The sequence below is a fragment of the Physcomitrium patens genome, chromosome 11, assembly GCF_059467195.1.
Source record: "Physcomitrium patens ecotype Gransden chromosome 11, ASM5946719v1, whole genome shotgun sequence".
Lineage (NCBI taxonomy): Eukaryota > Viridiplantae > Streptophyta > Bryopsida > Funariales > Funariaceae > Physcomitrium > Physcomitrium patens.
This window is the reverse complement of record NC_143420.1, coordinates 11,201,730-11,228,917: the sequence shown is the minus strand read 5'-3', so window position 1 is coordinate 11,228,917 and position 27,188 is coordinate 11,201,730. Positions and strand designations below refer to the sequence as shown.

The following is a 27,188-nucleotide window of genomic DNA, read 5'->3' as shown; positions in this document are numbered from 1 at the left end:
TCATGGACATACATATTTACTCTAATATTTATCTATATAATTAAGTAAAAATAGATAAAACTATATTTATTTTATAATATTTTTTAGAAAAGCTTTTTAGAAGATTTATAAATATTACTTTGACTTTATATGTATTTGTAATTGTTTCATAGGTTAGAAACTTGGTCAACAAGTTAATCACATATTGATAGCTTGTAAAATAAGCTCATTATGTAGCGCACATATAAAAAAATTACCTTACAAGTTAAAATATATATCTTGCAAAGTCAATACATTTTGGAGGTCGTATAGGACATTGCCATGTAATTCTTAGTTAAGAATATATTTGGAGGCAAGAGTGAAGACTTTTTCATTCTTATCAACACCTTTCTAATCTTTATTCTTGTTTCAAGACTTTCTTGTCTTCTTATCTTCTTGTCTTTAATAATAGCCATTTTAGTTTAATACTATATGATCTTTTGATTATTTTTTAGTCTTTTTGAGTGACAAAAGAATGTATTGAAGTTTTTTTTCTTTGAGATTTATGTCCTTGATAATTACCTAATACTTTTAAGTAGTAATTGCTATTTCAATGGAAATTTTTTATTATTTATTAAATACATCTATTTAATATTTTATCAAGATTATCCATTCATATTTTATTTATTATAAGAATATAATTTTATTATATCCTTCATATCCTTGAGATCCTTTGCCTAATTATTTTTTTTTATCTTTTGGCTTCTTATATTCCAAAAGCCAATCATTTAACCATTAACAACTTATCAAAGATAGTATCTTCTATAAGATAAATTATTTTACTTTCACTTTTATTTACTTAATTTAATACCATGGACCACCATATATAAATAAAGAGTATTAAAAAAAATTATCTTATTTTATTCTTCTTTTTTAGAGCAATCTTGATAATGCACAAAGTTGAGACATCTTTATTTTTATTTCTTTAATAATTTGGATGCTTTTGAATCATGAGGTTACTAACAATAAAAGGATTAAGGTACTTTATACATTTATTGATGATTTTTTTAAAAAAATTTGGATTTTTATCTTTAAAGCTAAAAGTAAATATTTGTTAAGATTTAAGATTAAGATATTGTGCATAAGTAATAGAGGTGAGTATTTGTTAAAGCATATTAATGAATTCTTAAAGATTCAAGGTATTCGAAGAAAAACCTCTATTTTTTATATTTGACAACAAAATAAAATTATTGAAAGAGCTAATCAAATCATGATAGAGATAGCTTTATGTTTAAAACTTTGGATATTAATTTTGAATAGAAGCCATGGTGAATGCACAACATACAAAGAATAGTTACCTTATAAATGCACTTACATCAATTATTCTACAAGTAACTTGGAATAGGAAAAAATCTTATCTTTTATATATGAGGACTTTTAGATGCATTGCATATGCAATGATATAAGATTGTATAAGGTCCAAACTTAATATAAAGATACAAAATATATGAATATTGGATATAGTAAAGATACTAAGGTATATAGGCTAATATTTTTAGATATCAAAAAAATCATTAAAAGTCCTGATATTCAGTTTTTTAAATAATTTTTTATTCAAAAAATACAACAATTTATTTATAAGATGAAGAAACTTTTATATGACTTGAAGTAGTAATTAAAGGTATGATATCAACATATTGACACATTCTTTGTAGATGAAGGATTTGCAAAGAGTAAAATTGATCATTTTATCTATATGATGTAATTAAATAAAATTTTATTAATTATTATCTTTTATTATGATTATTTAATTATCTTAACTAATATCTTGATGATGATGGATTGATGCAAGTTAAAGTTAAAAAAAAAAAAAAATCAAATAAGTGATTTATGAAAACTTTGATGTTCTTTGGAAGTACATTTTTTAAGACATTATGCTAAAAAGACCATTATAATGAGCCAAAACAAGTACATTGAAGAAATATTAAAATAATTTAATATTAAAGAATATAATTTTATTGGAATAGTTTAATATGCCAATAAAAGTTAATGAAACTCATAAATAATAAGTTTATAAAACTTAAAGGTTAAATATAAAGTATTTCATTCAAAACATTAATAGGTTCATTTGTATGTCCAATAGAGTACATATAGATGGATCTCACATATGAAATGTTATAAGTTAATACTTATGAAAATTTAGATCAATCCATTAGATAAGTATCAAAAAGATCATAAGGTACTTAAAAGACATTTTACACTTGAAATTGTGTCTTTGAGGTAATAACATTATTTTATAGGATTATTGTATTGCGGTTTGAACTAAAGATGCAAATAATAGAACATCAAAAATAAACTAAGTGATATTTATTAAAGTAGATGCAATCTTGTAGAATTACAAGAAATAACCAATAATTGTAATATCTATAATAAAGACAGAGCACATAATAGCAAGTTATGATATAATAGAGGCAATTTGGTTAAGATAAGTTTTGGAGGATATTAGATTTGTCTAATTAGAAGCAGCTCCAATGAAATGTAACAATTAATAATTCCTTACTTTTCTAAAGAACCTATGATATTATTTAAGAACCAAATATAATGACTTTCAACATCACTTCATAATAGAGAAGCTTAAAATGGGAGTAATTGACATAGAATAAGACATTCTTATTAATTTGTCAAAAAAGATATTAATAAAAGATAGGCATCACACATTAGTAAAAATATTAAGATTGAAAGTCTTTGATCAATAACAAAAAAAGTATTAAAAAAAAAGTAAAAATAGAAGAAAAATAAGTCACTATCTAAAAGATATTATCTTTCATAAATTGCTAGTTGTCAAAGGATTCACTCTTGGAATTGAAAAGAACATTATGTAAACCAACTACAACGTCAATGGCCAAAAAATAAAATTAATAAGATAATAGATCTACTAAAAAATATTCCAATACATAAGAACATAAAGTTTATACTAAAGCATATCATTGTGGTAGATGAATAATATAGAAATGTATTAATTATATCTTTGGAGAATATAAAAATCAAGGGATTAAAATTATATAATAGAAAAACGACCATCACTTATAAATAAAGTATATTAGAATTGAAATTCATTTTATTCTAAACTACTTTTTCTAATAAACCTTGATAATATTAAATGTTGAAACTTCTAATTTTTTTTGAAAAAGATATAATATTTCATCTAATTAAACTATTTCAAAAAATCAAATTTATCCAAATATTTTTCTTAATGAAGAAAAATCATCTTTCAAAGACTTTAACAAATACTAAAAAAAATTCTTGTATAAACATTAATAAAAAATTATTTAAAATTCTTTTCTATATAATTTATTTGTATTATAATATCTAATATTCCATTTGTAAAAATTCTTTTGTATATTTTTTTCAATGTTCATAAAAAATTTGTAAAAAAAATGTAAAAATAAAATAAAAAGAGCCTCTCTGTTTGACCTTTCATATAGTCATTTATAACCATATTAAAGGTCACTCGAAGTTGTCTAAGATTTTCCATTTGGAGGGCGGTTTCATGAGCCTTGCAGAAATTTTGGTACTTGCCCATGAGCAACATCTTCGGCAAGGCCCTGCAACAGGACTTATTGGACGCATACAAATATGTCTACAAATGGTGCATGGACAAGTGCAGCTGACCATACTGGGTAGAAATGCTTAAAAAGGCTAAGCCAGACATTGAGAAATAGAAAATCAGTCACGAAATAAATCATTCGAAGTACGCCATCCTACACAGCTAAGAATCTCATTCACATTCAGAGCCAAAATCGTCTTTGAACTGGTTGACAGAAAGAAAATCAGATCCACCATTGACTAACGAAGGACTTGTACGACAGTAGGAAGAACTGGCACAATATTACTAACCGACAGCTTGCTTAGGTTCTTGACACATGCAATCGGGAGCGGGGTATCTGAAGATAGAGTATTTTGGCATCCGGCGGACTGGAGAACCTAACCTGCTGAGATGACCTTCAGTAACTTGGCTGGAAAACTCTAGCCAGCTGATGGAGCTCTTGGAAAATAAGTGGGCTAGCAACCTTTTGTCGGCATGGATAGACTTCCGTGGGCCATAGAATGTCCGCTGCCCGCTCTGCACCACACAATACAAGTTATGCAACGTCTACATGGTTAACAATTGCCGTATGAATGACACAGTTACACAGAGTACAGATGATGGGTTTTAATTCCCAATAGCCCAGATAAAGAAAATTCTTACCAGCACATTCGGGAAGTTACCAGCAGCATTGGACATGAAGACATCACTGTTGAGTAGGACCAAGAAGTCCAACGCTGCAAGTTTATGAGAATACGGCAAGAAAGGCCTGAGCTCTTTCGTCGAAGCCAAGGTGTATTTACTCTCAAGGATAGGAAATATCTCTTTCAAAGGCTTTATCCGGGCTACCCCTCCATACAAGTTCTGCAACCAAATAGTGGCACATTTCGTAACAGTATCGTGGGAACTTATTTCATTCTCGGTTCACGACATATCCATTCCTCTAGTACAAAATCGGGACATCTCCAGTTGTAACCACAATCAATCAGCACTGGAAACTTTTTAGTGCCACGGAGAGAGCATGGTAAAGTTGCTACCTTGCTTGCCATGTAGACAGGAGTAGAGATTGGGAATCCTAGACCAGACAGCAAAAGACCCATCTCATCTGGAGTGAGAGGGCAGCTACCGTTCATACGTAGAGCCTCTGGTTTATATCGGGTCTTGCTCACTCCTCCCCTGAAAGAACGATGACCAGCAATTGTCAATTCGTATCACGCTCATAAACAGCCTGAGGCGCTTTATCCGATATCAACGTGAAGCAAGAGATGAAAGTAGGCGACTAACCTCCAAATCTTGGCTCGGAAAGCGGCAAGAGCGCGCTTCTCAGCCCTACCTCCTCCGTAATAACAAGCCGAGTGTGCAATCATGTCTTTCTCAAAACGCACATGGAGTCCTAGGTATCGGTGTACCTGGTCCCCAGAATTGCCTGAAAGCATTTCTGAACCTACAAAAGAGCCAAAGAAGACAATCTGAATCCTTTCCAGCCGATGGAAGTAATAGCGGCTGTTGCTCGAATCATCTACAATCGCCCCCCTACGCACTATTTAGCAATGTGATGAATTGAAACCAACTATGTTTCAATATTGTGCAACTCGACTGTACTCCATTAAACTACTTGTATTTCTAAGCGCGCACCTGAAAGTGTCTCTTCATTGTTCTGTGTGGACCACCATGGCTGAGGTGCAGTCATCTGAGGAGCAAGGTTTGGACTTTGAACCGCCAAAGACTTCGCTCTGATTCGATTCACCAGCAATTTCCCAAACTCTTGGATAGCAGGCACAAATTGAAGGCCCTCAAAATTGGCTCTACATCGCAATTGTGTGATGTGCACAGGAAGGCCCTCGAAGGTCAGCTTATGATCCCAACCCGAGTATTGAGTAGGGCCGTCTAGCACGGCCACACCGTGCCTGCAAGATACCATGCCAATGTTGAAAGTAAATGCGTGCCGCCATCATAGAAAAAGTTCATAATTGTAGTTCATAAAAATATCAAGCAGAAGAGACTTACGTTTGTAGAAGTGGTGGCACCTTCTCAAGATACCAATTCATGGTACTATGCTTACGAACGTAAGTCAGACAGTTGGGCCTTTCTAGGCAGCGTTCGGCATAAAGATCGGGTACACTCCACGCATATTCTTCTGGCAATTGTCGCACTATTCGTAAATCTTTCTCGAAATAGGCTATAAAATGGTCCGTGTCATATATGTCGCCGAATTGACTGAGATGCCCACAAGAGAAGTAACTTCATAATCATCAGGGAAACGAAAGAAGGAAAAAAAAAAAAAAAAAAAAAAAAAAAAAAAAAAAAAGGAGAAAAAGAAAAAAGAAAGAAAGAGGATAAAAATGAAAGAAAAAAAAAGCCCTAACATCACCAACTAATTTCAACCGAACATGGCCAGGTTAATGGAAGCCAGAAAATTACTGTTCAATAGATCCCACCTCGGGTCCTTCCACACCAATGATTTCCTGAAGTATGGAATCAGCAGAGTCGCATTCACCAGCTTGGCTACTGCCACAGCGTTACATACCTAGAGCACACGTTATCTCAGGCATGATTAACACTACAATTTTTACGAGGAACAATGATGACGCCACTTTTCGCCATGACGGGTTCTCGACTGTGGCTAGCTAGCGATGTATAACAATCGTAATCGGTTGAATAATGAAATCGGATGAGTGTAAGTAAGGATTGCATACACAGATATGAATTTGAAACAGGCCTCCAGAGCACATCACTTGCAAATAACCATTATCAGATCCAGATTCTGCAGCAGCACCAGCACTTGATGAAGGTTTTGATCAATCAACAAACGAGCTGCTGAATTATCCTTATGCCATTTGCAGAAAAATTCACGTGCACACATAAATCTTAATACCATCCTTGTGACAAACATGTTGAAAAAAATAAAAATAAAAATAAAAACAAGAAAGAAAGAAAGAAAGAGGCTAAAGTGGTAGCTTCTCACCAAAATCAGTGTGTATCAAACAAGGTTTCCATCCATTGTCGGGAGGGGGACTCCAGAGGTCGATAGGGTCCCGCACAGTCTGCAGCACCAGCCCAATGTCATTTCAATGCATCGATGATTTCTTACCAAGTAGCATTGTTCAGTGTTGAGACCAACAATACATCAGTACTAGCAAGCAACAATACATCTGAAGCGGAGTCGAATTCAGAAATGTATTGACAACAAGCTTGTTGGGGAACAAAACCGCATTACTCGCAACAATCTTACATACTCACCTTAGAGAGAAAAGACTTTCTGCTGTGTGTAAGATTCATGTGAGTACGACGAGGTGGTCTGTATTCCTGCGTGACAAGAAAAAAACATTTTTTTCTTCTCAGAACTAATTCTGCCACGGTCGTCACTATAGAGGTAGAAGAGGTTTGTCCTATGTGTATTGCGGAATTAACCAATCCAGCCGCACTTAGAATAGTGCGGATTTTAAAAATTGAAAATGAATCGGAAGTCTTGAAGTGAATTGAATTGCTTCAGAATAACAAAACTTACGGAAAAGAGGTGGTTGAACCATATGGCATTGCTGATGCGCGCAGGCGTGACTTCAATGCTGTAAGCAAAGAGAGCTGTGACGAACAATCCAAGCACCCAAACGTACTTGGGCAGCGTCCCTTTGGTTGAATAATCCCCAGATTTTGCAGCCTCAGCCTCCTCTTGCACTGGTGATGTCGGAATATCCTTCCTGCTAACTCTCATATCTCGGTTCTTCGCACTCGCTCCCCAGCTGAACCGCCCCATCGCCGCCAACCTTCATCACCTACTCCCGCCCTCCCCACGTCCTCTCTTCGTTTCTCCAGCTGCACTTATACCATCTTCCACACAACCCCAGCTCTTCTGCTTCTCGAAGAAACAACCTCAAATTCTGATTCATACACCAGAAAAGTCCTAATTTGTCTCCCTTGCGCTCCAATTCAACCAATCAACCTGCGATGCAAAACAGTCTCGCACGATGATTGCTTTCACTTCATTCTAAGCGAGCATAATAACAACCCCCCCCCCCCCCCCCCCCCCCCACTTCCTCCCTAACTGGAGAAAGGCACAAGGTTCTAAATCAACACGAATCTTCTTGAAAGACCAGGTTGCGGCTGTGGCATCGGAAAAGGCCCCTAACCCAGACAATTTCTCAAGCAAAATGAAGTTAAAGCCAACAAACATCGCATCGGACATGCTCATTGTCCCGTTCACACTTCAGAGAGGACACTCGCACCTCCCAACATCCCTTGTCCCCATCCGTAGGTCTGTGATGGACAGAGTTCAGGAATGGAAGGATGTATCGTTTCACCAGACCTCTCAGCCTCGCCCTGGATTCTGATGCTTTCTTCCATCGTCTGGTCTTTGCCACTCGTCAGAGTCGGCAGTGAGACTTTGTGTGCCTGTGGTGTGGGTGAGCGTTTTCGAATTGGGTCCCATGGCTCCACTCAAGCTTATCGGTACGTAGACGATCTAATCACCCTAGTGTTAATTCTTGCCAGTTTATGATATAGAATTTGTAATGGAGGCCTGAATTCTCCTGAAGTTATTTTCAAATTTTTGTATCGTGTGAGATTGGGTGGCATTTGTTCACATACGGTGAGACCTAGACACTACGATAGCGATCAATTTGGTGTGCGTTGGTGTGATACGAAGAGATGTTTACTTTTTTGGTCCATATTTAGAGGAGTAAGAAAATAATTGAGACTTAACAGGTGCACAGGTTTTCCTGCAATATCATTTATTGGGGAAATTTTATACATTTTGGATGTTAACGATTGGGTTGCATTCGATGTAGTGCTTCATAAATGCAATCGTTGGGCTTGATATTGATTCTTCCTAACAGTTTGTATTCATGACCACAATTTTGCAATGAGATTTATTTATTTATTTTCTGACCGACCCGTCTGGAAGACGTTGCTTTGCAGATATTGGAGCCAATCTTACAGGTATGTCCTGATTTGCTCCTGCTTACGGGGTTTTGTACCGACATGGAACTACTGTAAGGTTTATGATTAGTTCTAGTGGGATTCACTACGTTCAGTGATGCTTTCTGGTAAATAATATTTTATTTCTCCAGTTATTACTGAGTCTACTCAAGAGGGGCGGGGTTTTTAGGGTTTAAAGTTTAAAGTCCATAAGATTTTCCTGGGGCTTTTCACTGCTAGGAATGGGATTATTTTCTGTTCTAAATATTATTCATCTTGTTTTATTAATTGCGGAATGATTTACCATGTAGCAGATGGCATGTTTGCGGGTTGGTACCATGGCAAGCAGTGCCATTCCCCAGATCTAGTTCATGTATTGCAGCGAGCTTGGGATGCAGGACTTACCCGTATCATCGTAAGAAAGAGCACGTCACGTCCAAGGAAAACTTTTTCCTGCATTCTTGATCATCCTTACAAGTTTAGATCAGTGTTGGGTCTTTGAATCACTTAATGCGAAAGGATTTGATCCTTTGCCGTTCTTTGTGTGGATAATGAAAATTGGAGGTTGTGCTCTATGTACATGCATAATACACATCCTATATTTATTATTACCACCTATATATTCGAAGCTTGCAATTGAAACATACTTGCAAATCTTGTGATAGATATGTTTATCATTCACTTAATGAGTATTATTTCGCCAATTAGGTGACAGGAGGATCTTTGAAGGAGTCGAAGGAGGCCCTGTCTTTAGCCGACTCTGATGGTATGGTCACTCTAAAGTTTCTGATTTTTACACCTAAAGAAAGTGGTGATTTCCAACACTGGAATGCTTAGTTTTTTAATGAGTGTGTATTCCTACAGCTGGTTGGATGTTTGTGTTAAGCAAAATGACGCTTTTTCACCGTATTTGAGCTCTTTAGCGTAGCGTAGATTGTCCCTTTTTATGACTTTGGATATCGTTGAGGATACCTGTTAACGAATACTTGATTACTTTTGCAACGTGGGTTTTTATTTGAATAAAGTATTTTTGCTACTTTTGTCACCGACCAAATGAAAGAATTGCAGGCCGTCTATTCTGTACAGTTGGAGTGCACCCGACCAGATGCACGGTGCGACCTCTAGCAACAGCCTATGCTTGTTCTCTTAATTTTAAGCGTGTGAATATCATGCTGAGGATCTTGAGTCCTTCAGTTGACACTATTGAGTTGATCAGTAGATTATCCTTGTTGCTTGTGAACTCTGTGTCACCTTCTGATATTCTTCAAGCTGATCTAAAAACATAGTGGATTTACGATGTCACAGGAATTTGAGAAGAGTGGGGACTCAGAGAAGCATTTGCAGGAACTTCTGCAACTTACAACTTATGGTGTTGCCAGAGGAAAGGTACTAAGTCGCTGCATGACAAGTGCGTCTACTCCTTGCTGTCTTGAATACAATTATATTTGCGGTTTTAGTCCTAAGCTTGCCACAGAAGCTCTCTTGATCTTAACTAGTTTTTAGAGTTAAAAAGCTGGATGTTCATATATGGGCAATATCTGTGGAGCGATATGGTCAGCCCAGGAAAACTTCAGATCGAGCAAGCATTATAATTGCTGAGGTTGTTCAAGGAGCATAACTTGAATTAAATTTTGGTAGAGTATGTGAATAACAGGTTGTAGCAGTTGGTGAGTGTGGCTTGGATTATGATCGTCTCCAATTTTGTCCTGCTGATACTCAGCGCCGGTACATTTTTATTTTATTTAGTATTTAATGCATATTATGTTGCTCGCTGAATTTAATTATTTTGTGGATTTTAAGAAGTTCCTAATGTTAGGAATCGTTAGTTTTCAAGATTACGATCGTCGTACGCTCTTTCGATATCATATTTGGTTTTGCAGTTATTTTGAGAGACAATTTGAGATCGCTGAGATAACAAAATTACCCATGTTCTTTCACATGAGATCTGCAGCTCCCGACTTTTTAGAAATTGTGAAACGCAATCAACACAGGTTAGCTGTTCACAGTCTGATGTCTTATGATGGTTCTTTTAGCTGTTAAAAGGTAGAAGCATCGTTAAACCCTGGGCAGTGACACTCATTCTCAGAGTCTTTATCTAATGAATTAATTTATCTATTTACCCAGATTTACCGCAGGTGTGGTGCATTCTTTCACCGGAACTAGCGAAGAAAGAGACCAACTACTAGCTATTCCCAACCTTTACATAGGTAAATCTCTTGGTATCAATGTCAACATCTTTGTCCGCCATGATCTACCATAATCTGCTGAATTATTAATCTGATGTAGAAGTGAAAATCTTTCACTTTTATTAGTATCTGTTTGGAATTTTTTTGTTGTCTCACTTCAAATCTTACAGGCATCAATGGCTGCTCATTGAAGACAGCAGAGAACCTCGAAGTGATGGCTGGAATTCCAGTGGAGAGGATGATGATTGAAACTGATTCTCCTTACTGTGACATCAAGAATACTCATGCTGGAATCAAGCATGTTAAAACTACTTGGCCCTCAAAAAAAAAGGAGAAACATGACATTCATTCGCTCGTGAAAAGTCGAAACGAGCCTTGTCAAATCAGGTTGTGTTTCGATTTCTCTCCTTAGATCAATCTAATACATTGTTGTGATTGCTTAAATGAAATAAAACAGAGCAATTAGATGTGTGGTTGACTACAGGGGATGAGTAAAGGGAAGTCTGCTTGATACTTCTAGTGAGTGCATTGCGTCGAAGCATCACGCTTGGAAACTCAGTTACTAACCTGTACAAGGGTTTTACTGCTTCAATTTCATAGTCTTAACCATAAAAATCTTAACATGGTCGGGTGAGGTTTTTGAGTGACTTTTCTTACAGTTTCAATGCAATCATCTGCATCTTCGGATGTTATTTTAGTGAACAGCAAGTTAGTTTAATTTTCTGCAGGCAAGTACTGGAAGTGATAGCAGCTTATCGAAAAGAGCAAGATGTTGGAGGTTTTGCACGAGCCATTTATGAAAATACGTGCAGGTATAGTCTTCTCACTCTGGTTCATCTGGCTTGTAAGTAGTGCTTCATATTTAGCTTCAATCAGAAGTTCCAACCTTGCTTGCAAATTGAGGTGGCTTTTAATTGACAAGTGAAATCATGTTGAGGATTGAAAGGTACTTCGAGTCTTTCTCTAAACCAGAAGTCTCGTGGATTAAGACTTTGAAATGGAGTATCTTGATTTCAACTGAAAGATGGATTTTATACTGCCAGGGAGATGTGATGTGTGCGACATGTAATTTTCTAATTGAGTAAATTGTTTTTTGTTTTGTAGGATATTCTTTCCTCATGATATTGACACTATGGCAGATGTAGTCCTTTCTGCTAACAATTGAAGAACTACTACCCAATTCAGCAAATAGATTCTGAAGCAATTAGATTTTTGAAAATGAAATGTATGCATCATGATGCTCAACCTTAGGCAAAATGCCAGCTTTTTTGACTACGTGGTCATGTCTCTAGTGCTATTTCATTTTTTCAAAATTCCAAGTTTCTGATGGCATTCCTAATGTAAAAGCCCTCCACATAAATTTAAATGGGCCATCTAACTGTTGAAGAAACTGACTTGAACACACAGCAAGCCACATATACAAGATGATTGTTATGACAGCAATTTGAAGAATGCTCTTAAAATATGAATCTTAAATATTGTTAAATTATTAATGTGTGTATTTTTATATTGGTTATTTTGTAAATAAAGTCTATCATCTACAAAAATTTAATTTTGTAATACAACAATCATAGAATGTGTCACTTTTAATTACTACATAAATAATTTAACAACATAAGATTTAAAATGATGCAAATATCTTAAAAACAAAAAATAACTTAAGAAATATAGTTGTTTATTTATAAAATATAATGTGTAAAACTTCATATATATATATATATATATATATATATTCAAAACTAATCATTTATAATTCTATTATCTCTTGAATTATAATTTTTTTGCTTACAAATAGTAAAAATAATAACACAATAGAATGATTTTAATATGTAAATAAAGACCACTAAATTGTTATTTCAAAAACAAGAAGGTTTGTAAGTTGTGAGGTAGATAAGCTCAATAAAAAGAGTTGTAAAAATCAAAAATATGTTTAATTTCATTACTATTTGTACCAATAGCTAGGCCATAAACTTATTGTTAAAGCTTTTGATAACTTGTTGGATTGATTATAATATTTATAATTTATATAGTATTATATATATCACAAAAAATAAATTATAAAATATTTAGAATTAAATAAGTATATTTTTAGATAATGTATTTTTTAAAATTATAAAGATATATTTTTATTTTATTTATAAATAATTATTTTTTAATATTAAATATATAAATAAATATATAATATTAAAATTACAAATATATTTTATCATTTTATCTCATTATAAAATATATTTAATTTTTTCATTATTTTATAATTTAATTTAATGAATTTTATCTGATTCAATAAAATTATATGATTTATTATTTTATTTTATTTAATAGAAATGATTTTATACATATATATATACTATCAAGGACATGAATTTCAACAAGCTAAAAGATCAATACACTTTTGTGTCACTAAAAAAGACTAAAAAATTACTCAAAAATAGTATAATATGAAACTTGAATGACTATTGTTAAAGACAAGATGACTAGAAAGTCTTGAAATAAGACTAAGGACTAGAAAAGCATTGACAAGAGTGAAGAAGGTTTCACTTTTGCTTTTATATATACTATTTAACTAGGAGCTACATAGCGACATTTTATAAGACTTCTAATACATGTCTAACTTGTGAGCCACGTATCTAACTTATAAGATAAGTTTTCTATATGCGTGCTACATAGTTAACTTGTATTATAAGCTATCAATACATATGACACATGGCTAAATTGTTGGCTAAGTTTTTAACCTACCAATCAACTACAAATATGTCTATGGTCAAATCTGTCTCTATGAAGCTTCTAAGAAGCTTTGCCTTAAGATATTATCAAATTTATGTACAAATTTATTCTCTACTTAATACTTCTTAACTTGGTGATTATATATGTTTGTGATATTATTCTTTTTGTTTTTAGAGACAAGTTCCAAGAAGAGTAGTCATCATATGTTGAAGAAGTCTAAGATGTGGTGAATTGTATATGCTACATACTTTGATCTTTGTCTCTTTTGAAGGTGGTTGATAGGTCGTTTCAACCATGGATAGTGTCCCATATAAAAGCAAGAAGATGACCTTGCTATTTGATAATTGTTGAGGTCTTTGTAATTTCCTTCAAACAAAATATTTGTAACACCATCAAGACTCATTCTTACTTCAAATAAAATCACCAAACATTGAAAATTTCTTCTAAGGTTGTGATATCAAACATGTTATATTTCACCATCTATTTGAAGAAGAATATGTTGTTCTTGAAGATCTTCATCTCTATTATGTTGTCTTGAAGGTTGTAACAATTATAATATCTCATCCAATAAATCAATAAATGATAGTTTTTGCATTAAATCTATTAGTTACTAGTTTTCCATTTCTTTAATGCTATAAATGCACAAAAACTACAAATAAAGATAGAAGATAGAATGCAATCTTATTAAACTATGTTTATTTTACAACAAGGATTTTTTATTCTTCATCTTGATTTTGATGGATGTCATTGATAAAAACATCAACATTCTTTGTTGTATTCACTAGATTCTTGATTGGCTCTTATGTACATTCTTTAATATCATATTTTTTGTCGTATTATGTGTGTTCTTGCTTGAAAATACACTAGGATTCTAATTGCAGAAGGTAAGTAGAAATGCAACAACAATCCTGCTAAGTCTAATAGAATCTTAAATAAATTTTAAGTAATCAATAATAATCCTAATCAAACTCTAATCAATCCAAAATAAATTTAAAAGAAGTTACAAAAGAAATACAAAGAAGTCTTGAATTAATCTAAAAATATATTAACAAAAAAATCTTTAAAAAATATAAAAATAAATCTTTAAAAAAAAATAATCTCAAAAGAATACTAAAAATAATTTAAAAAAAAAACAATAAATAATCCTAATGAAATATTTAAAATATATTTTTAAAATAAATCTTATATAAATTTTAATTAAATATTTATTTAATTTTAATTAAAATCTTAATTATTAATCAAATTCTAAGACAAATCCTAATTAAAACCTTAATTGATACCTCAATGAACCTTAATCAAACCTTAGTTTAAATCCTAATGAGATCCCAAATTATAAACCAATTCTAATGAATTCTAATGAAACCTTCATCCAATCCTAGACAAATCTTAAATAAACCTTAATTAAATCCTACTCAAATCTTATACAAATTTTAATCAAAATCTAATCAAATCCTAATAAAATCCAAATAAAATCCTAAATCTTAACCAAACTTTAGAAAAATCTTAAATCCTAATCAAAACTTAGACAAATCCTAAATTCTAACCAAGTTCTAATCAAATTGTAATCAAATCTTAATCAAATTCTAACCAAACCCTAGATCCTAAATCAATCCTAGTCAATTCCTAAAACTTAAACAAATCTTAATAATTCTATAGCAGATTAAGAATTCAATAACCAATGATTGAATTATTTATTTTGACTCAAAATTTGAATATCTTGCAACAATTAAGTAAGCAATAAGAAATTTTTTTTGAAAAAGATCGCACATCACAATAGCAAGCAAAGCTCCCTAAACATCTCACTCATTAGCATTTTCTTTCTTTGATTTGAATGTGATCTTTCAATCCTAATTTCTCTTTGTTAAACTATTTAATTGCTTCAAAAATTGGAAAGTATGTAGATATTTAAGTCTTAATTGCTCTCACCAAATTTTGATTTAATCCAATTAGCAAATATTGCTAGATCTTAAATCACTTATTGATCCTAAATTTCAAATTTTTGAGATCATAATCCACAAAAAACTTCATGTGCTTCAATCTAAATGCTTGATTGATCTCAATTTTTTCATACACATTAATAAGCACAAAAACAGATTTTCTAATTTTCATTTGTATATATACTACAAAATTCAAGAAATTCTCAAATTTATAAATATATTTTTATTTCTCAAAATCTAAATCCACCAAGTAAATTATTAATTTTTAAAATTCTTCAAAATTTTAATATTAATTGAAATAACATAAAATTAATATTTAATTTAAAAAAAAAAAAAAAATTCTCAAATTCCATTTTTTAATTTGAAAAAGAATCCAAGAACTGTCGTAGGTGCATGGTTTTGTGCATAGTTCTAATTTTAATCTAGGTTGACAACTAATCCTCTCCAAGTATCAATTTTTGATAATTTGAGATAAGTTTTATTTTAACCTATAATTAACTTTCTTCTAAATATGCCTATATCTATTTCTTTTCTCATTTACTTTGATTTGGCTCATTTATGCTCCTACACAATAAATAGAAGTTCTTTCTACAAAAGATAGTATTAAGACTAAACTTTTTACTATCTTTTTATAATTTATTATTATTTTTTATTACATCTATTTATTAGGCTCTTCTATAATAATATCCATATTTTTATTTTTCTCCATATAGCTGTATTATCATATAGCATCCATCCTCTCTCAACTTATGCATCTTCTAATATGTTTCAAATGATTCAAATCTTATTTGATTCATATTATGTTCTCTATATCTTGATCTAATTTTTCTTCATCATTTTTGCTATCCAAGTAAAAATCATTTTCTTATCTTAAAAGATTTATATCTTCAACAAAGTCTTTTATATTTATTTTTATCTATCTTCATTTGAATATCTATATTCACTTCCCTGCAACTAGTATTTTTAACCTTATTCTATCTAGCTCTTGTAATGAATAAGTTACATTATTATGAATAATTGTTATTACATATAGTCTAAACCATTATTTAAAAAATCTCTTTAAAATATTATGTTGATTATCTAAGGTACTATTATAAACCAAAATCCAATCACCTTCTTCAATTGCTTTAGCTCTCAATCAAAGTTGTTTGTCAAATCGTGCCTTATTTTATAACCTTGCCCTTTTTAATCTTTCAAATTCTATTTACAAATCTTTTGGTCTTTTCTCAAGTTGTTGAATTTTAATAACTAAATTTTCCTCTCTTGCCATTTATCTTCTCATGGTAGCCCACTCCAACTAAATACTTTTTTTTCAATTGGCATAATAAGTTTTTGCCTTGTCATGACCTCAATAAGCATATATCTTGTTATTAAACTCTAAGTTTTTTGATCAACCTATAATGCAAATGAAAAAATTTCAAGCTATTTTCTTAACTTCCTATTATAAGCTTGAATTAAGGCTTTACAATTGATATATGACCACCTTTATTTTTTTCTTTTTCTTCAAGATTATAAGCAGTAGTCAATGAATTTTATATCTTTTAAAGAATTCACAAGCTTCTTATGTATTTGATTTTCCATGATGTACAATAATTTTTTCTACACATCTATAGCTACAAATAATATCTTCAAGTAAAAATCTACAAATCCCTTTAATAGACTTTGTTGTCAATATTCTATCTTTTACATAGTTTAATAAAACTTCATAAGCTAAGGCAATTTTTTTTCTTAGTCAAGGTATTCAAATAATAATAAATATCTAATAATTCTCTTTTATAATGCTTTTAAAAAAATAACTTATCAACTTTGCTAAGATTTGATATTGAATAGAGTTTAGATCCTATATCATCAATGTCTTCAATTATCTCATCTTGTTTTTCATATCATGTTCAAATTAATATTTTTGCCATCAAATTGACTTTTCTAGTAATATGTTTAAATTATGAATTTAATGATTTGATATAGGTAATTAATCTTAATATTACAATATGTAATATTGAACAATTAGAAATCATTCCAAGTAATGGCAAGTAATCTATTTTAATTACTATGACTACACCAATGAAATAATCTTTTTCAGCTTTTATAGCCAAAATAACTCTCCATACTTCTCTTTTGACTTGTAAATATGCACGTTGATAAATACTTAAAACTTCAATTCTAAATTAAAATGAAAATCTATTTCCAAATTAAAATACAAATCATTTTGATCTACAATCTATTCAATAGCAATAGGATTAATATCTACAAAAGTATTATTTATCTATTACAATTATAATCAATTCTTCTTAAAATTAAAAGTCTTAACAATAACACCTTTAGCTTTTATATTGCTTTAGTATGTTTTTTTTTTTTTTTTTTTTTTTTTTTTTCATTTAAATTAATAATCCTTAAATCATAATTCATACAATAGATTTGCTATATGAACATAATAAAGGATCTATATATGATAAAATACACAAGTCCCTAAAAATCTATGTATTTTATTAAAAAAGTCACATATATTCGTCATTCTTTCAATTGCATCAACATTGCTTAGATTTAAATTTCTCCTCTAAAATCTATAAAAATTTTCAACAATGATAATTTCTTTTATTCCAAATGTAGATTTTTCTTTTGAAAGTGTAAGATGAACTTCTTCAAATCAAATTAAAATCTTTTCATAATCTTATATATGATCAACAACATACTTGTGATATCTCTTCTCATTCAAAGTCTCATTTTTTTCTCCTTTTTTACATCCTTAGATAGAAATATTATCAAAAAAAGACACAATTTTTTCAAGAATGAAGTTTGTGAGCTATAAATCCTCCCTACTTTATTTTAAGAGGAAAAATAACTTCACTATAAGTTTGAAAGATAGTAGAGATTAATTGTGAGATTACTTTAATGATTAGTTAGTTAATCAATCAATTTATAATTATCCAAATAATGCCTTCTAAGCAATGGTTACCATTTAATTTAGAACAAGTGATAGAAAATAAAATAAGAAAAAAGAAGAATTAGAAAGTACTAGCAAATAGAAGTAGTCGGATGAGAAAAAAATGGATAGAATAAGCATTTGGATGAAAATAAGCATTGCTGGACAAAAACAGTGCTATTGGATGAAAACAAAGACAGCTAGATGGAAATAGTATATCTATATGAAAATAGCACAATTGGATGAAAACAGGCTCAGTTGAGATGGAAACAACACAATTGGATGAAAAGAGCACTGCTAGATGGAAATCGTGCAGTTAGATGAAAACAGGCATATCTGGATGAAAACAGCGCAGGGGGAGAGTAGCAACAGCCACCACTAGGGCAGAGCAACAGTAGCAGCAAAAAAAAACCTTCCAATTTCAAACTCTCATAACTTTTTCATTTCAATTCCAAATTTGATGATTCTTTCACCTAACCTTGCTAATTCTCTCTCTCCTACACAATGGACATATCTAAACAAGACATTAATCCCACTAATAGTGAGCTCCAAGAGGACCAGCAGGGTATGGAACAAACAACTTTTAACATAAGTTTATAACAAATAAAAATACTACAACTCTTTGGTGCCTCAATGGGCCACCTTTACCAAGGGCTCAAACCAAAGATGAGAGAGAGAGAGAGAGAGAGAATAAAGCTTTGAGAGGGCCTTATATACCCAAGTCCTCAAGCCATTTATTGGCAATTACCATTGTTGGTAACTTACAAGTAAAAACTAATTTAAGAGCCTTCATACTAGCTAATCCATACAAGTAGTACAACTTATCATTAAGAAGTCAACCTACACCCCTCATGATCTCTAATAAATGTCTTTTATAGAAAGGACTAATGATTGGCATCCATTTGCCACAAGGTGATCACCATAGATATCAAACAATGCATAGGTTTTTAATCCCTCATAACTTAGTTAACCAAAACATTTACAAAATAATTTACTAACTTAGACATATTAACCTTTGAAAGAGATTCTCTAGAAAACAACTTAATTTTTTGTCATGGGAGTAATGGTTGAAGAGTAGAATAGCTTTTCATTTTCTTCCTTCATCATCACTTGTGGCTTCAAGAGCAAAATAATTCTCTATCTTCTTTCCTTACCATTATTTATAGTTTCAAGAGTAGAGTAATTCTTCATCTTCTTTTTTTACCATCACTTGTGGTTTCAAGAGTGAAATAATTTTCTATCATTTTCTACCATACCTCAATATGAGCCCCAAATTCACCACTCATTAAATTGACGCCACACAATAGATTCATGGGGTAGAATGGAAGGACTTTCAATTGTGAAATTGTTGAGTTAATTTAAATGAGGATATTTGTAGTTGTCACGGACATATATATTTACCTCAATAGTTACTTATATGATTAAGTAGAAGTATGTAAATATAGAATAATTTCCTAAAGTCTTCTAGAGAAGCTTCTTAGAAGCTTTATAGACACGGTTTTGACTTTAGATGTGTTTGTAGGTTAGAAACTTGGCCAAAAAACTAACCATATATTGGTAGCTTGTGGAACAAGTTACCTCCATGTAGTAGCTTGTGGAACAAGTTACCTCCATGTAGTAGCTTGTGGAACAAGCCAACTATGTGGTGCATATATAGATAACTTACCTTGTAGGATAAGACATGTGGCTAGGAAAGTCAACACATGTTGGAGGTCTTATAAGACATCGCCACGTAGTTCTTAGTTAGATAATATATATATGGAGGCAAGAGTGAAGCCTTCTTCACTCTTGTCAATGCCTTTTTAGTCTTAGTCTTATTTTAAAACTTTATAATCTTTTTATTTTTGGCAATAGCCATTCTAATTAATATAACATCAATTTTTGAGTGAATTTCTAATTCTCTTCAGTGATAGAAGAGTGTATTGAGGATTCTCTTTTTTTTAGATTCATATCCTTGACAATTTCACAAGAGTACTGACATATTATTTTTGTCTTGTTTTAGAAGTGAGTGGATTATCTCACTTCTATTATTATATTTTGAAGATTACAGACTATCCATGTTTAAATAAAAAATCTTGTTTTCTAACATTGATCTTTTCTTTAAAGAAAGTAGATTACTCCTCTTTATTGAATTTGTTTTTAGAGGTTGCGATTACCTCCATGTAATTTAACTTTTGAATTCGTTTGAGTTGTCTATAGAAGGAAAGATTTTGGATGCTACTCTCATCGGAAGTGAGAATAGATTTGCAACTATTGCACATCTTCATGAGCTTGTCAATACTCTAAGAGTGGAAATCTCACATATTTCTAATGTGAATCATGGAAGTATTATGCCTACACCTATGGAAGAAGTTCAGAGTCTGTAGCAAGAAGTTGTGTAGTTGAAAGAAGCAAGCAGATCAACGTCACAACCACATCTAGGGAGTTTTACTTCTACAAGTATGATTGGGACAAGGATTAGTATACCTGAGAAGTTTGATGGAACAAGATCAAAATTTTGAGGATTTTTACAACAAGTCAAGCATCCTTTCTAATATCCTGATGGATTTATATAAGTCAGATTTGTAGGCACACTACTATCAAGAAGTGATCTCTCTTGGTTTGCACCTTTAATGGAAAAAGATTCACGACTCTTTTATGATTTGAATTCATTTTTAGAAGTATTTACGGCCACATTTGGAAAAAGTGATCAAGAACGAGTAGCAAAGACCAAGCTTTTAGTTTTACGACAAGGATCACGATCAGCCACTATATATGCTATCAAATTCCAAAATCTTGCTTACGACATGGACTCGAACGACAAAGTACTTATCAACTAATTTCGATATGGATTGAAGGATAGCTTGAAAGATTTGTAATTAATAATACCAAAAATAGAATCTTTAGAATAATTTATTACTCAAGCCATTGCATATGACAATCATTTATTTGAAAGGCGTCAAGAATAAAGATTTGGTTGAAGAGCAACAAATCAAGTAATTGCGGCAATTTTCAAATTTTCTAAAATATATTTATCAAAGCTGGAACCAATACAAATTGATATGATACGTTTTAAATCTCTCACAAAGTAGGAAAAGATTCGACATCGCCAAGAGGGATTGTATTTATATTGAAGAGAAGCTAAGCACACTACTCAATATTGTCCAAAGAAGCAACAAAATTATAAAATGAGGAGCACAATTACCAAAGAAGATAATATGTCGAAAAACGAGTTTCTCCAGCTACAATAGGAATTGTGCAGTTGGAATCATATGTAACACCTAGTAAAGGTCCTATCTTCTCCTCAGATCCGTCACCTTGTTTTATAATAGAAATATATTTAGGACCTAATAATCACAAAGTCTTTGCCTTGTTAGATTTAGGAGCCTCAGCATGTTTTATAGATGAAGTTTTTATCAAAAATTAAAAAATATCTTTAGTGAAGAAAGTTAAATCCATACATGTAGAAGTCATAGATGGTCGTTCGTTGTCTTCTGAAAATGTTATCCATCAAATTATTCTTTAAGATATAGCAATTAAAGATCATAACAGCGCAGTAATATTTAATATAATAAAATCTCCCTCTAATCCAATTATTTTAGGATTATCATGGCTAGAAAAATATAACCCTCAAATAGATTGGATTTCTCGTAACCTTAACTTTCCTAATAGTTTAATCTAAGATTACATTAGCAAAGTAGAAGTACGTAAGTCTAGTATGTCCAAACCTTTACTGATAGGTGCAAAAGCCTTCATGCATGCTGCAAAAGAAGGATCATCTTTTTTATATATGCTACACCCATTTCTAATGGTGAAACAACATCGAGTAGTATTCCTAAGCAATATCAAGAATTCTAAGACATTTTTGAAAAGAAAAATATAGATATTCTCTCCAAGCATCGACCTTATGATTGTTCAATTGATTTGTAAGAAGGAGCTCAACCACCATTTGGACCAATCTATAGCTTATTACAGGATGAATTGGCTGCATTAAAAGAATATATTGATGAAAATTTGGCAAAGAATTTCATATGCCACTCTAAATCTCCAGTCGAGGCTCCTATCTTATTTGTGAAGAAGAAGGACAGATCCTTACGAATGTGTGTGGATTATCAAAGATTCAAGAAGATCACCATCAAAAATAGATATCCTTTGCCTTTGATTTTAAGACTTCTTGACCAATTCAATCAAGCAAAGATCTATACCAAAATAGATCTATGAGGAGCATACAACTTAATTTGTATCAAAGAAGGAGATGAATAGAAGACTGCTTTTTGAACTAGATATGGATATTTTGAATATATTGTCATGCCTTTTGGACTCACGAATGTACCGATGACTTTTTAATATCTTATGAATGATATTTTTTGTGCGTTCTTAAATAATTTTCTTATTTGCTATTTAGACAACATTCTAATTTATTCTAAGAACATAAAAGAACATAAGCTTCATGTTTGTCGCATGTTATAGAAACTTACAAATACAGGATTATATGCCAAGTTGAAAAAGTGTATATTCCATATTAGTCAAGTTGACTTTTTAGGATACATCATTTCCAACGAAGGCCTTATGATGGATCCCAAGAAGGTTCAAACTATCATAGATTGAAAGATTCTAAATACAATATAAGATGTGTAATGTTTTTTGGGCTTTGCTAATTACTATTGAATCTTCATGAAGAATTTTTCTCAAGTTACAGCTCTACTTACACGTTTGACTTGTAAAGACAAACTTGAGTGGAATAAAGAAGGAGAAGCATCATTTGATGTTTTAAAAAAGGAATTTATTTCTGCACCAATCTTATATTGTGTTGACTTCTCCAAGGTATTTTTTATGGAAATAGATGCATTAGATTTTGCTATAAGTGTCGTGTTGTCATAAATGGGAACAAATGACAAACTCCATCCAATAGCTTTCTATTCGAAGAAATTTTTAGCAACCAAGATTAATTATGAGATCCATGACAAAGAGCTCCTTGCAATCATGGATTCATTTCAAGAATGGCATCATTATTTAGAAGGCACCTCAAGTCTAGTTACCGTTGTTGTGTTGTGGTTCGGCTACTATATGAAAATAATGTAATTATGTAGTTAATTTATAATTTATTAAGTAACATGATAAGAGCCATGTTAGTAGATTTTAGTTGGTTGTAGGATATAATTTGATTATTACTTTGAGAAGAGGTTGTTTAAAAAGATTACTATAGAATTTTTATAACTTTAATTTCTTTTGATAGTGGCTTTCAAGATTGGTTTTGGTTGATAGTAACTTCTAAATATTTAGAATCACCTTTGTTAGACATTGGTGACATTTGAAAACTTATTTTGGTTCTTTTATTTGGTGTTTAGAGCATACATTATGTAAATCTTATAAGAAAAAGGATTGAAGAAGGATTTTGGTAGCAAAGGGAGTAATTAGGGCACCAATATAGATGAATGGAGATGAATGATGAAAATCTCCATTCCTATTGATCAAAAATCATGACCAATGGGCTTTGAGGAGGCTGCCCGAGGCCATATTAGGGATTAGGGTTAGTTTCTCGAGGCCATTCAAACTTTGAAGCCTAGGGTCAAAAGGTTTAGGTTTTTGGTTAAGGTTTTGGTGCAAGTTTTGTGTCATTTGGGGTTTTTATGAAGAAGTTATAGGCGCTCAAAGTTAAGGTGTTAGTTTTGGACCTACTGTCACTCTTTTGGGCATAACGCACGCGTACGGATGGCAATTGAGGATCGGCGACCGCGACTGGAGAGAGCACTTTTGCGGCTATACTTTTTACATACTTTTTACTGGATTCCAAGTTGGAATGAAGGAGTTATTGGATTTTGAAGTCAGCACATGCAATCTAAGGGTAGTAAGTAAACCGATTTACTAGTGTTTGTCTCTTGAGCTATAACTTGAGAAATTTTGTGATGTTTTGGCTCAAACTTTCAAGGAATGTGTAATTTCATGTTAGTAAACTTTGTGCATAAGTTTTATGACATTTGGAGTTCGGGTTTTTGAGAAATAAGGAAAATAGTTTTCGGGTGCTTGTAAATTAGGGTTTGGAGTGTCTGCTAGGGTTTCTTAGATGCCAGAAGATCGGAAGTGAATTTGCGGTTGGTTTTTTTTGTGGTACAAGTTAAGGGTAAATTCTACCTATCTTGTAAATTTGAAACAAACTGAACGGTTCGATCAATAGTTATAATTTTCTAAAGTTTGGGGCGAGAAAACCCTTCGCGGAAAAAATATGTTTTGAAGGGATTTTGTTATATTTGGAGTTTTATACAAAAATAAAGGAGTTTTTGGAAGCTAAGAAAAGAATCATATAAAGGTTTAAGGTACACTCTCTACAGCTAGATACCCAGTGTATTCCCAGATAGCAAATCATGCCATACGACACCGTGTATACAAAACGTAAGAACCTCTAGTGCTTCATATTAGCACAAGTCTTGAATTATCGTCAAGCCCGTTGGAGCATGTCTTTATCTAGATTCAATTTCAAGATCACTTATCGAGCCAATAAATAACAAGGTCTATCGGACGCTCTTTCTAGACATTCTTATCTTGCATCAAACTGATGGATAAACAGAACGGATAAATTAAGTTCTGGAGTAGTATTTGAGATGTACCATCAACTATCATCACAATGATTGGACAACTCTTTTACCATTGGCAGAGTTTACATATAATAATTTGGTACATTCTTCCACTCAACAAACACCTTTCTTTGTCAATTATGGTTATCATCCACGTTGTCGTATGGCGTGATGTGCTATTTGGAAATACACTGGGTATCTAGCTATAGAGAATGTAGCTTAAACCTTTATATGAATCTTATCTTAGCTTCCAAAACTCCTTTATTTTTCATAAAACTCAAAATATAACAAAATTCCTTCAAAACATATTTATTCCATGAAGGGTTTTCTTGTCTTGAATTTAGAAATTCATTACTCTTGATCTAGCTATATAGTTTGTTTCAAATTTATAGGATAGGTAGAATTCACCCTTAACTTTTACCACAAAAAAAACCAACTGTAAATTCCTCTCAATCTTTTGATATCTAAGAAATCCTAGCAGATGCTTTAAATCCTAATTTACAAGCACCTGAGCACTATTTTCTTAATATCTCAAGAATCTAATTTTCAAATATCATAAAAATTATGCAAAAAGTTTACTTACATGAAATTACAAATTTTTTGGAATTTTGAACCAAAACCTTATCAAATTGCTCAAGATATAGCTCAAGACACAACCACTAGTAAATGGGATCACTTACTACCCTTTTATTGACTTCAAAATCTGATAACTCCTTCATCTTAACTTGGAATCCAGCAAGTAGTATGCAAAAAGTGTAGCTGCAAAAGTGCTCTCTCCAATCGATATCACCGATCCTCAATTGTGGTCCGTACGCGTGCGTTATACCAAAAAGAGTGACAGTAGCTCTTAAATCAACACCTTAACTTTGAGCACTTATATCTCCTTCATATAAACTCCAAACCATATAAAATTTGTACCAAAAACATAGTCAAAAATCTAAAATTGTTGACCTTAGCCTTCAAAGCTCGAATATTTCCGAAAAACTAATCCTAATCTCTAATATGGCCTTAGGCAACCTCATCAAAGCCCATTGGTCATGATTTTTGATCAATAGGAATGGAAATTTTCATCATCCATCTCCATTCATCTATATTGGTGCCTTAATTACTCCCTGTGCTACCAAAACCCTTCTTCAATCTTTTTTTTTATAAGATTTATATAATTTATGCTATTAACACTAAATAAAAGAATCAAAATAAGTTTCCAAAGGTCATCAATGTCTAACAAAGGTGACTCTAAATATTTAGAAGTTACTATCAACGAAAACCAATCTTAAAAGCCACTATTAATTTAAATTTATATAAATTCTATAATAATCTTTTTAAAAAACCTCTTCTCAAGGTAATAATCAAATTTTATTTTATAATCAACCAAAATCTACTAACATGGCTCTCACCATGTTACTTAGTACATTATATATTAAGTACATAATTACATTATTTTCATATAGTAGCCAAACCACAACACGACATCCACCCCCTCTAAACCTGTGCATCTTCTGGTATGTACCAAAAAGAACTAAAGTTGTCATCGGTGTCATATCACCTTTTCAATATTATCTTTTTTTGATCCATGTCTTCTCCTTCTTCGTTTATAAAGAAATATAGGCTTCTCTAATACCTTCACGAATTCCTTATGGCCTTAATCAATGCCACATATCAATTTTTTCCTTATATTTTGAGCTTATTTCTTCCTAAAATCATTCAAACATGTCTTCATATATATATATATATATATATATATATATATATGTACTATCTTATCATCTCCATCAAGCACACCCACTCTTTTTAGGTCTTTTTCAAATTTTTGCACAACTTTTTTTCACTTTGGTAGATCAATAAGTTATATATAGATAGCAAATCCATTCTTAGATAATTCTACAATACTTGTACAAAAAATACTTTTTTTTTCATGCAAAAGTACCTTCTTTGATGTACCACTACATTCCCGCTGTCGTGTTATGGTTCGGCTACTATATGAAAATAATGTAATTATGTATTTTATATATAATTTTTTAAGTAATATGGTGAGAGCCATGTTAGTAGATTTTGATTGATTGTAGAATATAATTTGATTATTACCTTAAGAAGAGCTTGTTCAAAAAGATTACTATAGAATTTGTATAACTTTAAATTAATAGTGGCTTTTAAGATTGGTTTTCATTGATAGTAACTTCTAAATATTTAGAGTCACCTTTGTTAGACATTGATGACATTGAAAAATTTATTTTGATTCTTTTATTTGGTGTTTAGATGATAAATTATATAAATCTTATAAGAAAAAGGATTGAAAAAGGATTTTGATAGCAAAGGCAGTAATTAAGGCACCAATATAGATGAATGGAGATGAATAATAAAAATCTCCATTCCTATTGATCAAAAATCATGAGCAATGGGCTTTGAGGAGGC

The 27,188-nt window shown here is 31.7% G+C and overlaps 2 protein-coding genes across 3 annotated transcripts; one reads left to right on the top strand and one right to left on the bottom strand.

Annotated features, from left to right (window-relative positions):
- Positions 1-3,722: 3,722 nt before the first annotated feature.
- Positions 3,723-7,665, bottom strand: LOC112288789 (O-fucosyltransferase 39). The gene is made up of 11 exons (XM_024533354.3): positions 7,053-7,665; positions 6,785-6,850; positions 6,510-6,588; positions 6,241-6,308; positions 5,983-6,071; positions 5,552-5,761; positions 5,180-5,451; positions 4,829-4,988; positions 4,582-4,720; positions 4,208-4,408; positions 3,723-4,081 (listed from the first exon to the last, which is right to left on the bottom strand). Exons 1-11 carry the CDS (start codon positions 7,296-7,298, stop codon positions 3,851-3,853), a joined length of 1,761 nt encoding a protein of 586 aa, XP_024389122.1. The 5' UTR covers positions 7,299-7,665; the 3' UTR covers positions 3,723-3,850.
- A 254-nt stretch (positions 7,666-7,919) lies between these two features.
- LOC112288790 (uncharacterized) lies at positions 7,920-11,919 on the top strand. 2 transcript variants are annotated; one of them, XM_024533356.3, is made up of 12 exons: positions 7,920-7,990; positions 8,459-8,479; positions 8,773-8,873; positions 9,167-9,224; positions 9,527-9,570; positions 9,764-9,844; positions 10,113-10,183; positions 10,339-10,449; positions 10,583-10,665; positions 10,815-11,031; positions 11,373-11,456; positions 11,749-11,919. In XM_024533356.3, exons 1-12 carry the CDS (start codon positions 7,969-7,971, stop codon positions 11,807-11,809), a joined length of 954 nt encoding a protein of 317 aa, XP_024389124.1. In that variant the 5' UTR covers positions 7,920-7,968; the 3' UTR covers positions 11,810-11,919. The 2 variants fall into 2 exon arrangements, with proteins under 2 accessions (XP_024389124.1, XP_024389125.1); XM_024533357.3 differs by lacking the exon at positions 10,339-10,449.
- Positions 11,920-27,188: the final 15,269 nt, after the last annotated feature.

Excerpts from the sequence above, each read along its gene's own strand:
- LOC112288789 (XM_024533354.3), bottom strand. The coding sequence starts at position 7,298 with ATGGGGCGGTTCAGCTGGGGAGCGAGTGCGAAGAACCGAGATATGAGA. Across the intron at positions 6,851-7,052 it reads GGTTCAACCACCTCTTTTCC|GAATACAGACCACCTCGTCG; the intron begins GTAAGTTTTGTT and ends CTTGTCACGCAG. Across the intron at positions 5,762-5,982 it reads TTGGTGTGGAAGGACCCGAG|TCAATTCGGCGACATATATG; the intron begins GTGGGATCTATT and ends TGGGCATCTCAG.
- LOC112288790 (XM_024533356.3), top strand. The coding sequence starts at position 7,969 with ATGGCTCCACTCAAGCTTATCG. Across the intron at positions 8,480-8,772 it reads TATTGGAGCCAATCTTACAG|ATGGCATGTTTGCGGGTTGG; the intron begins GTATGTCCTGAT and ends ACCATGTAGCAG. Across the intron at positions 9,571-9,763 it reads TGCACCCGACCAGATGCACG|GAATTTGAGAAGAGTGGGGA; the intron begins GTGCGACCTCTA and ends ACGATGTCACAG.